Genomic DNA, 18,599 nt, shown 5'->3' with positions numbered 1-18,599 from the left:
GAAAAAATACACTGTATACTACTTTACTCATGTTTTGAATGTTGTTCAACTCCACATAAACTTCTCCTCTCCTCCACATTAGTGTACTTCACAAGGTTTTTTTCAGATGTTTTAAGAAAATATTTTAACATTTGAAGTCCCCACAGTGAATGAAAAGCCAGATGCACACTTGTATCTAGGCCATGCACTGTACGGCATGTGAAGGCCTCGGTGTGGAGTTTAACAGGCCATGACAGAGCGCTTTGTTATGCGCTCTGAATTATTCTTGTTCGTGGCAGCAGCGCGCGGACGAGGCGCTGTTCGTGGTGCTGAAACGCAACGCACGTCTACACGGATATCGTGACTCGAGACACAAGTCCACTCGTTGGGCATTTCAACTCAACCGATGTGCAAGTCTGAATCCCAGTGGACTATAAATCAGGACAATTAATCAGCCAATGTGAAAAACCCTTTGATTTCTGGATCTCCTAACTATCAGGACCTGCAGTCCTGAGGGGACTTCAGATATAACGCAATACATATGTTGCTTATAGTTCTTGCCCTCCATTATAATGAAAAAGACATCTTGTTGCATTACATTAAACGCGTGTTTTCTTTACTAAAAGACGCACAAAGCCAATTGTCCTCCAAACGGCTGATTTACAGTCGTTTTACATCCGGGAACAAGTGTGTCAGTGGGCTGCAGCGTGCATGCCGCTCGGGCATTTCTTAAGTGATTTGGTCCGGTGCACAGCGCGTGGTGTTTGCAGGCACGGCGCATGCGAAGCTGGGTTTCGGCAGAAGCCGTTGTTTCTGTGCAGCGCGAGCTGGACACGATTCTTCCGTTCGCTCAGTGTAGAGGAGCCGTGACGCGTTCAGATCACCAATGCAAATGAGACTGACTTCCACCCCCCCCCCTCCTCTCCCTCTCTCTCACTCTCTCTCTCTCTCTCTCTCTCTCTCTCTCTTACCAACACATACTGGCTTTATATCGCCGTGCCAGCCTTTCAGAGCGACGGAGAGCAGGCAGCACTGTCTGACACAGAGAGAGAGAGAGATTATATAACACCAGCTCTGGGACCTTCGCCGGACAGCAATGGGGGAAAAACAGAAATCATAACGGCCGTAAACTGATATGTGATCGCGCAACAAGGATGCCGAGCATCTGAAGGTAAGCCGCACGTTCACACAGCCTCTGTACTGTAAATGGTGGAGGCACACTGAAGGGGGGGGGGGGGGGGGGGGGGGGGTAAGATTGAAGACCTCGGATTCTTAAATTGCCCGGCTGATGCGTGTTTACTCCCGCTGTTTATAGATTCAGCTTTCAACACCCCAATCCGTCCCTCGACTGGGAGTGTTGATGATGTTCACGGTCATTTGTATTTGCGGGAAAACAGAAATTGGGAGTTGGACACAACTTGGGCACTTGGACTTGATCGGAGACTCATCGTGCAAACTGTTGCTTCAATCCTCTGGAGCACTACCGCACCCCTACTTTTTTTTTGGTGTGTGGGGGGCACGAGAGATCTGAGACAAAAAGTAGAGCCGAAGGGTACGACGGTGTGTGACGAGCCACCGATGCGTGAATGGATATGGTCGGCGTCTATTGAAGGGGTGTGAAGACATAGCTAATGTACCGTGGGCACCTCTACAGGCTGGAAGTAAAAATCAGCTCACAAGAGAGGCCATCGTGACAGAAAAACAAAACCACTTCACTGCTCCTCTTCTGTCAGTGTATCAAGGGATGTTTTACATCCCAATTATTCAGACATCTTCAACATCTCATCCTTGCCTGTTTCCTTTTTTTTTTACTCATCACTTATTAATCTCTCCACAGAATGTCTGCATACTGCTATGATAAACCCCATTTCATAAGCATCTCAAGGCAGTTTTTTTATTTGTTATTATCACATGATGTCATTTGACTGTGATAACTGAAATATTGATCTGACAGTGCAGAAATGTAATGAAATCCAAAGCCATTTCAGTAAAGGTTGGTGTCATTTGCCCATTTGTCATTAGACACTAAGGGATGTGTTGCAAGAGGCTGTAAGACAGAAACACAAGCCCGTATGTCAACATGAGCTGTGCATCGAATCCCCCAGGCATATACTTCCCTCATTGTGCTCAGAGAAAAACTCTTGCTTTAAATCCAGATTTATTTTCTGTTTTTGTGCCTCAGCTTTTCCCCAGGGATCATCCTGGAGTCTCTGCCCCAAGCCTTGGATTTTAAGCCCCTCTCTGTTGTGACACATCCATTGTTCCACTGCTGCTATTGGACGATGAAGGGCCAATGTCTTCCACATCACCAGATGCTGCAGGTCTTTCCGACATCATGAAGTCGTAAGTCGGTTACCCATCTTCTCCCTCCTAGTCCACGACATGGCCTTCCACTGAGGACAGAGAGACGGTTAAACATGGCGGCGCCTCACTACAGGCTGCACTGCCTCTTGAAGCGCGCTCAGATGCTGTTGCTCTGCCTGGGCATTGCCTATCTGATGGCGGGCAGCATTCTGCTCCTGCAGCGCTCCAGTGTCAGGGTGGCCCAGCCCAACCTCGCCGGCCTGCCGCCACTGCTGGCCCTCGCCGCACCCCCCACCGTCCTCAGGGCCTGGGCGGGCCTGGGCGTGAGGGCTCGCTCCAGATGGGCCGCCGCAGTTCAGCCCGCATCCGGAGGGGGAGCCAAGGTGGGGCGGCACTGGCCCGCTTCCCAAAGCCTGGGGGTGCAACACTTGCACCGCCGCTGGTTTCACAGTCTGCTGCCAGAGAGCCCAGAGCAGAGAGTCCCTCTCCACAGGAGCAGCAGACATAAAGGTAAATAACTACGCACATTCAATACGTACATCTGAACACTAGTGTGGGTTAGGTGTTCTAGAAACATGGTTTGTGATAGTTGTTGAAATTCTCTTTACATGTGTATGCACTCTCGTTTTCATTGGAAAAGGGTTTGGATCACTGGGATCATTTTTTAATTCTAGTGTACTCTTTCTGGTTTCTCAAGATTACCGACCCTATAGCTTTAAAGTTCAGTCTGAAGAGTTGGACTTGTCTCCACCTTGAGTTGACACCGTCCCGTCTTTAGTCCAGTTCTTTTCTAATATTCTTCACCACAAACTGCACAGAAATGAACCAAGACTGTAAAGTTGTGCTACTTGTTGTCTGCTTTTGCAAACCTTAGGGACTCTCCGTACAGCTGCTAAAAGACAGTTGACCCGACAGACTTGTGGTTGCGTGGCCTCATCACAGCATCTGGTGTGGTTTTTGCCAATCGTTAACTTACCTTGTATAGCCAACTCTGTGCACATCTATTGCTATTAAACACAAGCAGGGTCAGAGAGAAAAAGCACTCAGCTTCGACACAATCATGCTGATCTGAAATAGAGCAGAGGAAAAGGGAGGATAAGCGAGATTGAAATATCCTGGGTGAAGACGTGTTGACGGAGTCGGTGGTTTTCCTGGTGAATAATATATGAAGGAGCGAATACACAAGTTTATATTCTGTTTTGTGATTTACCATTTTCGCTCAGGTGGCCTGGAGCCGAGGCAATGCGCTCTCTGCACAGAGGCTCCGCGGCGCACTCACAACAGGCTTCATTGACATTTCACGAACAGATAATCATGACCTTAGAACATTTAGACAGCCGTCATTATACATTTATATGACATTTTACTTGTGGGTGCTTCAGATCTTGTAGATGAGGGAAAGTGCTCACTGATCCTCTAAAAAACCAGAGAAGGAAAAGGCAGGCAGGCATCGACGTAGTTTCTTGGAAATAAATGAGTAATTACGAAGATGAAAATGATATCATTCCTCACTTGCCCTCACTGTTAAGGAGCCTTCACTGCTGGAGATTTACTCTATTGTTTCACACTGCCCGTCAGTGTCTTTCCCATTTTGTTGAAATGATAAATACAATGGAATTACCGCCGGTGGAGCATTTGTTCTTCCAGCTCATTCTTGAAAAGCATCCTACAAAAGCTCTTAATCCTTCTTTTAAACAGACACTACACAACCACTCAGTCACTAAGAAGGGTATAATACAGATGAGAAACGTTGGGAGGCAGGGATGAGATCAGTTTCAGTTTCTTTTTAAAAGTATTATCCAGGACACAGAATGAAATTACCCAGGTCTATTGTGCTCCGAGAAGAGGAACCGGTGGAAGGTTTCAGAGAAGAAGCAGAGGACCCACTATTTGGGATATGATTCATAACCCTCTGCGGTACAGTACATCATTAAACAATAAGCTCTCAGTTTCAGTCAGTACAAAAAACCACAAGTTGATTAAGTTGACAGAAAATGAACTATTCTGATAAGTGATCAATGTGTTAAAGCAAGAGGCATTTTGAGAAATACACTTATTTGCTTTCTTGCTGAGAGTTAGATGAGAAGATCGACACTACGAAGCTTTGGTTCCATCCAGCAGGCCTAAATATGAGGCTACTGTCAGCAGCTTGTTAGCTTAGCTTAGCATAGCGACTGGAAACAGCCAGCATCCCTAAGGCTTAGAAATCCACCGACCAGCACCTCTAAAACGTACTCACGGACGCGTTAGATCAGCTTGTTGCATGTTCCACATCACTGCGATGTTGCCAGGCAACCGGCAAGGAAGTCACTGCTCCCAGCCAAGAAATCGTCTCGAGCACATAACATTCCATAAAGCCACCACGTGTCGTTTTCACTTTAATCAAACAATAAAGATACAACATGTTACTTTTAAATGTAGGCAGATTTTGTTGCCTTTCGACAGAGCCATGCTAGCCTTGTTTCCAGTCTTAATGCTAAGCTAAGCGGCTAGGCTGTAGCTTCACATTTGATTTGATTTTGATCTCGTAATCGTCTAACTTACAAATAAATGAATAAAGAAATGTATGTACAGTTTCATCATCAGTGAAAACAATCGTTTGCCTCAGTCGTAGCTACAATGTTACCTCAATGTCACATATCACTTGTGATGTATCTCGAGTGGTTTAAGAGGCACTTTCTTGCTTAGTAAAATAAAGGCAGGGAACTGAAGAGAACACTTAATGGTTAAGTGTTTCTCCTCACTGTGAGTCAAGTACAAATGATAAGGTGCTAAATCAGGACTATTCAGCCCCAGCATGCAGTCATTAAACAGCTCTCACCCATGCAACACAATCTTGTTTTCCGGGTCTCTCAGCTGAAGCCGAGTTCTTGGCCAAAAAGAAATGACTGTCCGGCATTCGTTTTTTATCATAACCTAAAAACATAGACGATTATTTCTGATAGATTCCTTTAAATTTGGTTATGAAAGAATTGTGAACAAGCGATTTAGTGGGAATTTAATTATGTACAATTATACTTGCAATGCTCTCTTGTGGCCAAACTATACAATGGCACCACTGTTCCTAAACTGCTTCAAAAATATCTTTGTTATTTCTGGACTGCAATTACTCCATATTTAAATGCTGATGCATACCATAGGCTGGTACCTATACATCTGTGTATGCCTATACATCTGTCAGGCCTTACTCCAGACTACAAAGGATTGAAAGATAAGAAAAGGTCAGAAAAGATAGAATATCATCAAATGCTATGCATATTTAAAAGCCTGCCGTTCTAGTCAGTCAACTAGTTTCCATGTGTTTGTAATAAAATATGGCGAGGTCTTTGGTTTGAAAAAAATCTTTATTCCATCTCTAATTCACTGACTACTTTGACACACAGCACACAGCAGTAATAACAGTACACAGCTCGGGGGAAAGGTTTGCTAATGCATTTTTAATTTTCAGATATTCATAGATCCGTGAGCCCTGCCTTTTCAAACATTTTATAATAAAAGTGTGAGATGCATAACACTTTGTGACTTTGTGCCTCGCAGGGATGCGTCACAAAAAGTCCTTGATATGTAAAGTACACATCAGCACTACGGCCAGAGATGTGCAGCGCGATCAGAAGTAAGAAATGTGGCCGGGCTGCACAGTGGGAGCCACACTCTCTGTGTAGATATTCTCCCCACAGTCTTTAATGTGTTGACTCCTCTGCACAGCTTTAAGATAGTCAGAAAGGTAAAAGAAAATATTAACAGGGCTGAGGGAGGGTGGTTATGTTACAAGAGAAAATCTTGGACATTATCTGAGATTAATTTGGTATAATTATGAGCAAAAAATCACAAATTTGCAATATTATAAATTCATTGACCTACCATCTGAATTTTGTTGTTATATTAGCAAGGAAGGCCTCTGAGCGAACCGAAGGTCCTGAAAAGATACATACACGTCTTCTTTTGTGTTCTTTCTGTGTTCTATAAACATAAATTAATAGTAATATTGTAAAAGTTACAGGAAAGTAGAGAAAAACCACTTCAATCTTTTACTACACAAAGGCTTCTGTCTTTTATTTTAGCAAAGCTAACTCTCAAACCCACCGTTGAGAAGAAGAGAGTCCAAACACCGTAGTTACAGACTGACGGTCCGTAACTGTGGGTGTGAAGGAGAAACTACACACAAAAGGCACACAACATACCTGCTTGTGTTGAACACATTATGGCTAATTATGTCCTTGGCTCCGGATACACGGCCCTTATTGTTCATCGCAATCATTTCTTCTCTATTTATATATACAGTTTATATTCTCTCTCTAAAAAAGACCCTATAATTGAACATCAGTCAAAGATGAGATAGTGAGCACAGGGTGCTTTGATTAGTATCAGAAACTACAAGGATGGTTTCGGGAAAGGTTTAGAGCAGGGGTATTCAGTTAAAGTTCAATTTCCTCATTAAAAGTCCAGAACATCACAGTAATGTCTAACTTGTTCTATGATTTAGTCCCATATATATTAAAGGAGCCGAGTAGTTATATTAACGTCTGTATGTAGTCAACAACTGACTGTCAAATCAAATAAAGAAAGTTCAATTGAATAATACCTCAACAATATTTATTGTCAGATATCAAATTTAACTGGATGAATTATAAATAATACATACTCTAATAATAAATAAATGTTATTAGGACTGGATTCAAAAAGTTAAATACATAACAGAAAGCTTTTGAAGCATGAAATAAAGGACTTCATTTTAACATTATTTAACTGAATTGTCCTGCAGCTTTAAATTCAGTTCATTCAGGGTGAAGTGATGTCACTCAAAAAAGCCGCGATATTTATTCTTGTCATCTTCTAATAATCGTCACATTCTCTGAACATATGAGACAAACTGGTTTTAATCTGTTATCAGAGTCTGTCCATTCTTGGTTAAAGACTCTGGTCTCTCTGGTCTCTCTGACCACTTTTTCTCTTTTCTCTTCATGTGAAATAACTTCTCTGACTCACGTATTGTGTGTGTAAATCTCACTCGAGTCGGGAAGTTTATCAGAATACACACATTTGATTGGCTGAGCAGCATCACGTGATGTGATTTACAACACATGTAATTGCTCGGTGTGTTTCCTGGACCGCTGAACGAGTCGTAAAGGCTGGAAAAGCTGCGCCGGTTAAAATAGAAGCGCTCCGTGAAGATGTAATAATTCTCAATTATCTATCGGTTTTCGGTCCAGGGTCCAGATACAGCGGCGTATGGGACCGTCCCGTACCGCGGTCCGCCCATTAGTGACCCCTGGTTTAAAGGTTTACATAATATCTCTGCTTTTTTTATTAGGCAACCTTTTTTTATGGAAAGAACAATAAACTGTTTTATCATAGTTTGTTGAATATATTTTTAAGTGACAAATGTACTGTTTACATCATCCCCACAGGAAAGCTATGCACTTTAACATTTGAATACTTCTATTACAGATATTTATAGTGTCTTTGAAATGTTATCCTTTATATTTCTTTTTCTAATCTTTATGTTTAACTCTATTCTTATTATCTTTGCCCAATAGACCTTTATGGTTAAATTGAGTCTTTACATACTTTATATTATTATTATTATCATCATTGCATCTGTCCCCTGTACATCTTCTGATGGATTTAGTCACAGTCACTGAGTATTTCAGGTTGTTCAATATCAGGAACCCTGCAGAGATGATCTGACCCCGGTCTGGGTCAGCCTACCATGTGTTGAGACCCCTTTGCTGCAGTTTGTATGGCTCTCCTCTGCAAAGATATTATAGACCCAGCGAGACGGTGAACCCTCCTGAGCCCACTTTAAAAGGACACATACAGTGCACATGCTACCCCTGTCCTCGTATTCGGCCATCCTCGTCATTAGTCTCCATCCAATCCTGTGGGGACGACTCGGCTCCAGCGCGGCATTCTGTCTCAGTGTTTAAGGAAGCAACACACAGTGTCAGACCTAAGTGCAGTCATTTCTATCATGTATGGGATTTGGGGCCTGCTTCCCTCCATTAACTCTCAGCCGCAGCTGCTTGAGGCATCTCCTTCACTTTGATTAAAGCAATGACCTGCCCCCGCTGCATGGATGAGGGGCTGTGGGGGGGGCTCACCTTAGGTGATGCCTCTTGAGATGCTCCCTGCCACAGACTTTGGCAGAGCCCCGGTCTCTTAGTGCTTTCAGGCAGCAGCTGCTGGAGTTTTCTAGTGGTTGTCTCCCGAGGCGGCTGGCGACTCGGCCTCGCCCAGCACAATGCGCTGGACGGGCTTCAGAGGACATCGCAGACTGATTGAATCACAAATTCGATATAGCGATGCTCGGGCTGCCAGGAGATTTCACGGTCCGTCGCTTGCCTCCATCTCGTCCGTGCACCTTGCTTCGACTTCTCTACAGTCCTCCCAACACTTCTTTTTAAATCCTCTTTGGCCAGTTGGCATCAGTTTATTTTTATGTGGGTAGTAAACATAAAAAAGCTGAATCCTCGGAGTCCTTGAAACCTTAAAAACATCCATGAATACAAATTCACAAAGCCTGTGAAATAAACCAAAAAGCCAACATTGGGGGAATTAACTGCATGCACTCACCAAAACCAGACTCTACTGTTCACAACATACACTTCCCGAGTGAGTAAGAACATCTAGTATATAACCTAAAAATATAACCGTCTCAGACCCAAGGGGCGAGATGTAAATGAAGTCTGCACACAAAAGAAATGCATATGCTGCCCTCCACACAGACACTGGTAGTTCTAAAGAAGACTTTTATGTGTCAGCCGAGCTGATTTTGACGTAACAATGTGGCAAAGACAAGGATAACATCAAAGGCTGAATTTGGGTGACGTTTTAAATGGAGCCTTAATCTTGTCAGCACATCATAATAGTCTGTCATAGCCGATTATGCGTTACATCCTCCTTTCTACAGGAGTGGTTCTTATTCGAGTGCAAGTCAATAGGTTCCCTGTAACGTAGGAATGAGAATCATCTATATTGGATGGTAAATTAGGGCCTCGTCATGTTATGAATTAGTTGAATATCATGGCTCACAATACATGCTGGCGTGTAAAATAACTGTGAGTAAGTGATGATGCACTGGCACCGTTTGAGGATCCTGCCAGTGCCAGAGTTAAGACAGAGGAAGTCTGGTTTACGTCTAAATTACGGCTAATTGTGGATGTGATTATTGTGCTCATGCGCATCAGTAAAACCTATCACATGGAACAAATTGCATTTAGAAATATCTCCAGCCGCGACAGCAACGCTGGTGTTTTCACCCTGTAATTCTGAGTCAAAATGAAGGCCGCGTTGGAAGATGGGTGAGGTGCCATCAAGGTGGCCGAAAGCAGGCGGGTAAGAAGGGGGGGATGTGGTGCCATGGCACAGCACAGCCATATTATCGGAATTCATTCAAATGTTTTCTTTTCTTTTTGGTAAACGTGCTCAGAGTCTAAGAATAAACCTGAAACTGACTTCATATTTGGTGTAATACATGTTGTATTAGGGCTGCAACTGATCATTGTTTCCAAGGTGACACCTTCAAACTGCTTTATGTCCGACTAACGATGGCAAAACCCCAACGGTGTTCAAGTAACTCAAATAAAACGAAGGAAAAGAAGCAGCTCCTCACGCTTATATGAAACAAAGTGTTTATTTTGTCTTGACAAATTATCTAAAGGATTAACTGAATATTTGTTTTGTTGACAAATTGTTGTTGTCAAGCACACTCTTCAAATTGACACTTATCTATTGTAACTTGCTGAGCTCCTTTGCAGGGATGTGTTTCACTCAATGCTTTTCTCTCACATGCAGGGACCTACATGGGCTGCTTTCTGCACAATGCCACTGCTCGTGCGCTGGGAGGAACCATGCTTTATGACCTGCGCAAAATGACCAGCTCTCTGTGTCAAGACACCTGCTCAGAAAGGTAATGTGTTCGTGGCGGGCTGCCGTGAAGGGGCCACAGAGGGCCTGCTGTTTGAGTAAACGCTTTGGATCTCAGTCTCCTCCATGAATGCCTCCTGTGTTTGGAGCCAGCGGAGAGCCAGGTGGCTGGATGACAGTAAAAGATGAGGGGGGGTGGGGGAGTGAAGAGCAGGCCAGGACAGAAGGCTTGATCTATTGCAGAAGGAAGGAGGTGTGTGTGTGTGTGTGTGTGTGTGTGTGTGTGTGTGTATGTGTGTGTGTGTGTGTGTGTGTGTGTGTGTGTGTGTGTGTGTGTGTGTGTGTGTGTGTGTGTGTGTGCGTGCGTGTGTGTTAGAAGCTGAATGAGCTGACTACAGCGGTTAGTGAATAAATCAGAGGTTAGATATGTGCTTTGCTTTGGCCGCACTGTGAATCTCCCTCGATTGGGTCGCTGTGAGCTGAGTTTGCAGCGTTGTAACGACCGTCCAAAGCTGCAAGGAAACGTGGTGAGGCAGTTGGGTTTTTCGTGGCAAACTCAACGAATTATTCCTCTAAATGTCTTAGCAGTGAGGAAGCAGCGTAGCCCCGCTGAAGCAGAACAGCAGGGGACAGATGAATGCAGTCAGACCGCCCCACTAACCCCCCCGCCCTCCTCCACAATACCCTGTCCGCATGGAAAGCAGTCGTGCTCGTTACCTGAGTGGGCCAATTACCACAATGAGTAAAAAGTAAAAAGTCAAGGCAATTTATGAGGAAGCTTCAAAAGGACATATATGAAAAGGTCAACTCTGTCTTTCCCAAGGAGGGAGGATAAAAAGAGAGGATGACTCACAACAGCCTTGATATGTAAAGTACAGATCAGAGGTGACCGCAGTTCAGTTCTGGAAAAAAAAGGCATCGCACAGTCAGATGAGTGCAGAGAGAGAAGCACTGACGAACATTACCGGGGACGGGCCACGCTGTAGGTTTAATGCTGGGAACGTTAAATGATAAGTTGGAAATGTTAACTAATGTCCTGTGGGATGGCTTAGCCTGAGGGCAAGAGCTTGAGGTGATGCATTGCCCTTGGCTAGGGCATTAACTGTGTTTTTATCTGTGTTTGCGTGTGTGTGTGTGTGTGTGTGTGTGTGTGTGTGTGTGTGTGTGTGTGTGTGTGTGTGTGTGTGTGTGTGGATAGCGGGTACCAGTTTGCAGGTCTGGAGTTTGGAGCCGAATGCCACTGCGGGAACCGGATCAGTAGTACACGGGCCCCCGAGGAGGACTGCGGCCTGGTGTGTCGGGGTGAGAGGGGGTCTCCCTGCGGAGGCGTGGGCCGACTCTCCATTTACAAAGTGGAGGAGCAGCTGCCAGGTCACAGGAAATGTGAGTCAACTTCCCTCAGAGAAGACGCGGTGCTGTTTGCTATTTATTCTCTACATGAGCTGCTATGTTGGTGCAGACGAGTGAGAACACTTAAATTCTCAAAATGAAATAAACAGAACTCTGTCAACAGAACGCTGCGTCAGTCAAAGAAATGGTGCGCTGCTCACACATATATGTATGTACGTGCAGGGATAAAAGCTGTTTCTCACAAGTGCAAAACGAAAATGTGTTGCAGGGTATATGGAAAGTCGGAATGCAAATTTTCGGTATAACAACTGGGTCCGGTGTAAATTATCCTTCTTGCCGTGGTCCATGTTACATCAAACGTAAAAACAGTTTAATATACCTTCAGAGAGCCAGGCTAGCTGTTTCCAGTCCTTGGGCTAAGCTAACCAGCTGTTAGCAGTAAACTTGCGTAGTCTCGTCAATGAGAACCAATAATTATATCAATAAGAGTGCCCATGTCCACTCCACACAACAAAAACCCATCAAGACAGAGAATGTCTAAGGTGCTGATGTTACCTACACAATACATAAAGTAATCGGACCCCAAATTTGATGCTAATGCTAGCTGTTGTGGCTAGCCCCAAACCGTGACCAACGTATATCGTATGGGCAATCTCAAGCCATATATTAATACTACATCTATCCTTTATTTGGTTGTTGAAGTGGTCGTCGCAGTGTTTGTCCTACAACGTTAGGCGTCTGTGCTTGGTGTGAAACGGCTTCAGGTCTGGCCAAAACCAGACCTGAAGCAATTGTTGAATTAATCCTTCTAACAAATACCGCCTGTGTAACCAAGACCTTACACATTCCCCTGAGCTCCACTGTTGTCCAAAAACTATTAAAAAACACACCAGTGAGTCACACATACATCATCCAGAAATACTCACTAGCAGGCGTTACCCAACACTTTTAAACCACGACATGCCTTTATAGGGATTGTTTTTATTGTGTTTCACCTTGTTTTATTATAAATTTGTATATTCTGTACAGCACATTGTGCTTTATTTGGTAATGATCTAGTTTTTCCTTTCACTGTGGAGAAGAACATTTTTAAAATAGAAAGCCACTGAATACACAACACATACATTCAGCTTGATGTAAATTATGGGATAAATATGAGCTGAAGTAAGTGGTTGCAATAATATGGGCCTATTCTGAAATCTCTTAGTTTTCGGCTACGTTGCTAGGCAGATTTTCAGATGACAGCTAACTTCCCCTCACTGTGAGCCGGTTTTCACCGTACAGTCTAATTTGACTTCTTTTGGTCGTCTCAGACTGTGATGCAGGCTGAGTAAAAGATTCATCTTTCCGTCGCTGCTCTGACACTCGTTATATCTTTCTGATCGGCTCTCATGTCCCGGATAGCTCCCATCAACCAGTCGTAGTGATGTATAGACATAGACTGTACATTGGTCTGTCCTCGAGACACCCTGGGGTGTTGCAGCACCCACTGCACAAGAGCACTAAATGTGTATTAATCCAAGGCTGAAAATAGTCCACAACAAACGGACTACTTATTCCTATATTTGAGACCAGTTTGCTTAAAAATGCAGAGCCCAGCTGCTTCAGCAAATGTACAGAACCTTTCGTAAAAATTGAAAAACATTATTGCGAGAGAAAAAAATTCAAAGACTTTGTGTTCGAAATGAATTACGAAGTACACAGACATATAGAAATGACCAGCCCTATGCTTGATGTCTTTGACGTCTCTGACGTCTCGAGCTTGTTGGATTTCCCTTCATTGCTTCTTCCTTTTAGTGGCAAAAATGCTCAGAATGTAAAATAGTTTGGGCAAAGTGAGAGTAATGTGCAACCTAACACTTGACTGATTGAACTGTGGAGTTTACAGACTGTGTATCACAGAATACACCTTGTTTGCAGGGAGCGTGACACAGATAGCTCTTGATGCACCATGATTTCAGCTGCTGTGCATTTCATTGAAAACATCAACATATTTAAGCAACGCTGTTAGAACTGTGTGTATGCCTTAATATTCAAAATCATAATAATGTAAAATTGAACAGTACTGATTAAACATGACCATTTCTCTTACAAGAATGTTTTTCTGTATTTTTTAAATACAGTATGCGCCACATTATTGATGTTGGCAAGGTCAAATATATTATATAAGGAGTTTATACCATATCCAGTATTAATATTCATGGCTGGTGGGTTGGGTGTCTCTGGAGATTTGCGGCTGAATTGTGAATGTATTATACACCAGAATACAGTTAAGTATAGGAATGTAATTATTAGGGCAGAAACACTTTGAGACGGATCATTTAAATTCAACTCTGATGTCGATGTAACTCTATTTTAAAAAATCTGACAATTAATTTCTAAGTAAACCCTCTATTTGCACTCATCAGTGAATAAATTAATTACATTCTAAGTGCTGGTTTATGCAGCTGAATCCTGTCAAATCCATTCTTGTTCAGTGTGCAACTATTTCTTGTGTGTCTGTCTACTTCCAGTCAGAAATGTTCACTACCGCGGTTGCTTCAAGTTGACGAAGAGCACCATTGGTACCTTCCCCATCGACTCCTTTCAGCCCAACCTAACCATGCAGTCCTGCATCGAGACCTGCACAGACAAGGTTGGAATTAGGCCTCTGAAATGATGGACCCGATGATCAATTTATTGCAAGTAGCTTTCTGTTTCTTCCAGGAGATGAGACTCAGCTCAGAGAGCTGTCTCCACTCCCAGGAGAGCACATGGGAGCGCAGAGCTCCTTGGATTTTGCTGAATATTAAAGGTTTAATGTGCCTCTAATGAGAAGCAGATAGTCTGGATTCTGCACTGACATCTTACTGGATGCAGCTGCGTCTCCGCCGAAAAACTGAATTGGCTGGTAGAAATATTGTACCATCAGGTCGTGATTGCGTTGTGATTAATTCTCACAGTGGTGTGTGTGTGTGCATGTATGTGATTATGCACAACTCTTCTAAAATGTTGACTGCGGTCAGTCCTTGTGCGTTGACACTGAGCATTTGCTCACCTGGAAAAGTGAGACAAAATAATGAGGCATGGAGTGATGCCCACTCTCCCACTGAACTGAGCTGACAGATCACCCACGGATAGAATACACGTCTTTGCAAAGAAAAGTAATTGTGATGAGTCATAGGAAGACAAGGAGAACATTTGTGCTTTTTGGTTTGCAGGAGCTCCCGTTGGCAGTGTTCAAGAAGCCCCACTGTTTCTGTACGTGGACGTCGTCTCTTTTCAGTCTCAACCAGCAGTCTGACAACCAGCAGTGTGTGGAGGACACTGGGCTGAATCACACCGGCAACTCCACAGCCACGGTGCCCACTGAGCATGCCCACTACCAGGTGTATCACACACCTGTGCTTGGTGAGATAACAACCATCTGCATGTGAAAACCACTTATAGAAATCACAGTCACAGTGATCAACCGCTTATATGGATTAAAAATCTTGGGACAGAAGCGTTTCTGTACAGAAGCTGTTTAGCTAAATACGAGATTGGAGTATTTATTTGCCTATTTACGTCTCTGAGCAGACGGCTCGCAGCTAACTCGCAGCTAACGGTGCTAACAGTGCAAACTATGCCGACTGAGCTAACAGGGTTTTCCTGAGGGGAACCAGAGGGGGAACCAGAGGGTGGGTGCTACGCTCCGACGACGACGCTATCAGCTGTAAACGCTGTATGAGAGCAGTGCAGAATAGTGGCCGACGGCTAACCTGTGGGGCACGCTCACATGCACTAACATTCACTAATAGCACGACGTGGCTATGTGAACAAAACAAGGGGAAGCTCTGACAACAACACACGGAGAGGGAGACTTCGTTCACTGCTCAGGTAGACATTACTCACCTATATCTTTACATAGATAACCGTTGCTTGATGCTATATTAATGCTCTAAATCCCCTTTATATTGCACCTTTACATCATTTGCTTCCAGCTATCCAGTAGTCCGCTTGAAGTGTTTATTTTGGGTCTCGTCATACATGAAAACAAATAAAATAACATTTTAAAACTACAATGAGCTCGTGAGCTCATGACAAAAACGAGCCATCAAGATGCAGCAGGTAAACTGCTCCTCGGGGCTACATTGTGGAGTCTACTCAGACGAGGAGAACATCCTCAAAACAGTTGAAGCCGCAATTTAAACAGCTGTACTGCTGTGTTTTAACAGGAGAAATAAAACTCAGTCTGTTACAATACTTTATATTCATGTAATGCATATAAAAATGTAAATTAGATGGTAATATGCTTGACAAATAAAGACAAAAAAATGTGATCACTATAGAAGAGCTTTCCACTGAATTCTGATCGGGTGCATCTCTGCTTTGTTTTGTAACTGAAAGCGATAACGACCTCTCCTTCTAGACTCCATGTGCAAAGAGAGGATGTTTCTGCCGCAGAGATCCAGCTCCCTGGTGGCCCTTTCTAGTTTCCCTGGTGCGGGCAACACCTGGGTGCGACACCTGATCGAGCTCGTGACTGGCTACTACACTGGCAGCTTCTATTTCGACGGCACGCTCTACAACAGAGGTGGGGGAGGACAAACGGGAGTTTGAGTGAGCGCTCGGGGACATACGGCCCTCGCAGCTGACCGTTATCCATTCTTTTATTCATTTGCACCAGGTTTTAAAGGGGAGAAGGACTACTGGAAGAGCGGCCGCAGCATCTGCGTGAAGACCCACGAGAGCGGTCAGAAGGAGATTGAGATGTTCGATTCTGCCATCCTGCTGATTCGAAACCCGTACCGCTCCCTCGTGGCTGAGTTCAACCGCAAGTGTGCCGGACATTTAGGGCATGCCACAGATGCACAGTGGAAAAGCAACGGTAACACTGTCCGGCTCTTTACTTTCACATGCACCGCCATCACAGTGATTCTTAGTTCTCAGGCTACAAAAGAAAGAGCATGCAAGTAAAATAATGAATAACTAATTAAGACATAAAAACATAAAATAGTGCAACAGTTGAGTCGAGCCGAACCGTCAGTGGAAATGAGGTTTAATGTCCCCAACTGTGCTGTCTTTCACCTGCAGAATGGCCAGAATTTGTCTCCAGCTACGCCCCCTGGTGGGCGTCCCATGCTCTCAGCTGGCTGACGTTCGGACGGCGCCTGCTGGTGGTGCATTACGAGGATCTGCAGACGGCCCTTCTCCCTCAGCTCCGTGTCATCACAGCCTTCCTGAACGCCACCATGACGGAGGAGAGGCTGCTTTGTGCCCAGAGCAACCAGGACGGCCATTTCAAACGCTCGGGGGCCTCAGGGCCCTCCTTTGACCCGTTCACTCCCGACATGAGACGGATGATCGACCCCTTCATTCATTCTGTCGACCAGGCACTGCAGAGGAGGAACTTTAGCAGACTTCCGGAGGAGTACCTTCCCAGATGATGATCTGACAAGGTCATGCTCTTAGTCTTTTAAATGACTGGTCCAGCTGGGGTTTAGCGAGAGAAACGTTCTTCCTTGGGTGCTCCGTGGGGAACGGACACACGCTGGCTGATAAGTGGACCACCTGACTCTTTAATAAGCCAGACGCAGCGTGAACGGCTGTAGAGTCATGGAAACACACTGGAGGTCACTGCAGGAAACATGACAATCCATCGTGAAATCCAATGGCGAGCAGAGCTGAAAGCCTCGGGGGGCCGGGACTGCCTCTGTGAGAGCTGCACATGCGACGAATACTCAGACAGGATTTGACAGGATTTCTTGGCCTCTGGTTGGGATTATCTGGCGAAGTGCCCGACTGCACAAACACGAGTGGGTAAATCCTGGACGGACTCATTTCGTTTGAAAAGGGCTTTCTGTGGCTCTTTATATTTTCACTTTAGTACATATGTTGTGTTTTTAACATACAATACATTCTATACATTCATAGAAAAGTCCTACTAACACAGATGAGCATTAGAATGACCCAGATTACATTGAGTTGCTCTCTGGCTGCTACAGGTTCGCCATCATGGCGGACAAACGCCTCAAAGCTGCGCGGCCGTAAGGACTCTCAATGCAACGAGTACATGGACTCAGACACATGTTGATCACAATGGAACTGCTTTGGACTGTAAACTTTTATTTCATTAAAACGTTGAAGTCGTTTACTCTTGAATCACTTGAAAGGTTTTCCACTTGAATGGGCCAAAGGACTGTCTCAACAGGTTTGTGAGGTTTGTTAGTCTGTCGGAATGTAACGGGTGGTCTTCAGAGTGGTTTGTGCCCACTGTTCTCTGCAACCTCAAACAGAGGCTAAAAGAAACACGCTCTTTGCTCTCACTTTGCTAAGATATTGCAGATGTGCAGGCTCACAGCTGTGATTATTTCTGAATGTAGACTGGAGGAATAGTGCCACCTTATGGCTGCAGTAAAACAAGCATTAACAGTTCAGAGTGAGGCATGCACACCTTGATCTGCTTTCACTCTTGGTGCTTCAAAAGAAGAAAGTGACTATTTGAATGTAGACACCAGGTTTTTAGTATATATATATATCTGAATAGCTAGATTACAAATAGAGGTAGACACCGATGTGTCAATGATGAGAGACGATGTTAACAACGCGTGCTGTAGTCTGCAACAAAAGCTTTTTCCCTTTTGGTGAAATATCAAGGACACTCAAATAAAATCAATTCCAGGAAAACATCATAAACTCTGGTCTCAAACCGCTCTCTGACACAGCGTCATCGACACTGAACATTGAAGTTTCACAACAGATCCATTGCAGGGCTGTTATATTGGACTGCACAGGTTCCTTGATATTGGGTCCACCAACCGCCGTCACTGGCCCGAGGCAAGATTCCAGCTACAAGCCACACGGTTAGAGTCCTCCTCCAGCTACAAGCGCCAACATTCAATGTTATAGCAAAATCCAATCCCTGGAAGCAGCCTCAATCCCTGGATTCCTGAGCTGGTTCACGACCCTGCTGTGAACTTGATCCCTGTGACACACAGCTGCAGCACTGTGCAGCAGCAGCAGCTATGTGTGCTGGTCTCTACTGGACCTCGTCCTTATCCGCCCGTCAGAAACATCTGAAACAGAGATATGGTCGACTCTTATCGCTGAACTGCAAAGAGAATTCAATTTGTTTTAAT

At 44.3% G+C, this 18,599-nt stretch overlaps 1 protein-coding gene across 1 annotated transcript; it reads left to right on the top strand.

Annotated features, from left to right (window-relative positions):
* Positions 1-2,396: 2,396 nt before the first annotated feature.
* Positions 2,397-18,361, top strand: wscd1b (WSC domain containing 1b; the record flags this gene model as incomplete). Its single annotated transcript, XM_079171478.1, has 8 exons — positions 2,397-2,793; positions 10,078-10,192; positions 11,348-11,532; positions 14,013-14,134; positions 14,700-14,889; positions 15,890-16,054; positions 16,148-16,348; positions 16,555-18,361. 8 exons carry the CDS (start codon positions 2,397-2,399, stop codon positions 16,905-16,907), a joined length of 1,728 nt encoding a protein of 575 aa, XP_079027604.1. The 3' UTR covers positions 16,908-18,361.
* Positions 18,362-18,599: the final 238 nt, after the last annotated feature.

This window comes from Pholis gunnellus, assembly GCF_910591455.1.
Source record: "Pholis gunnellus genome assembly, chromosome: 13".
Classification (NCBI taxonomy): Eukaryota; Metazoa; Chordata; class Actinopteri; order Perciformes; family Pholidae; genus Pholis; species Pholis gunnellus.
The sequence above is the reverse complement of the archived record's forward strand: the minus strand, read 5'-3'. Positions and strand labels throughout refer to the sequence as shown.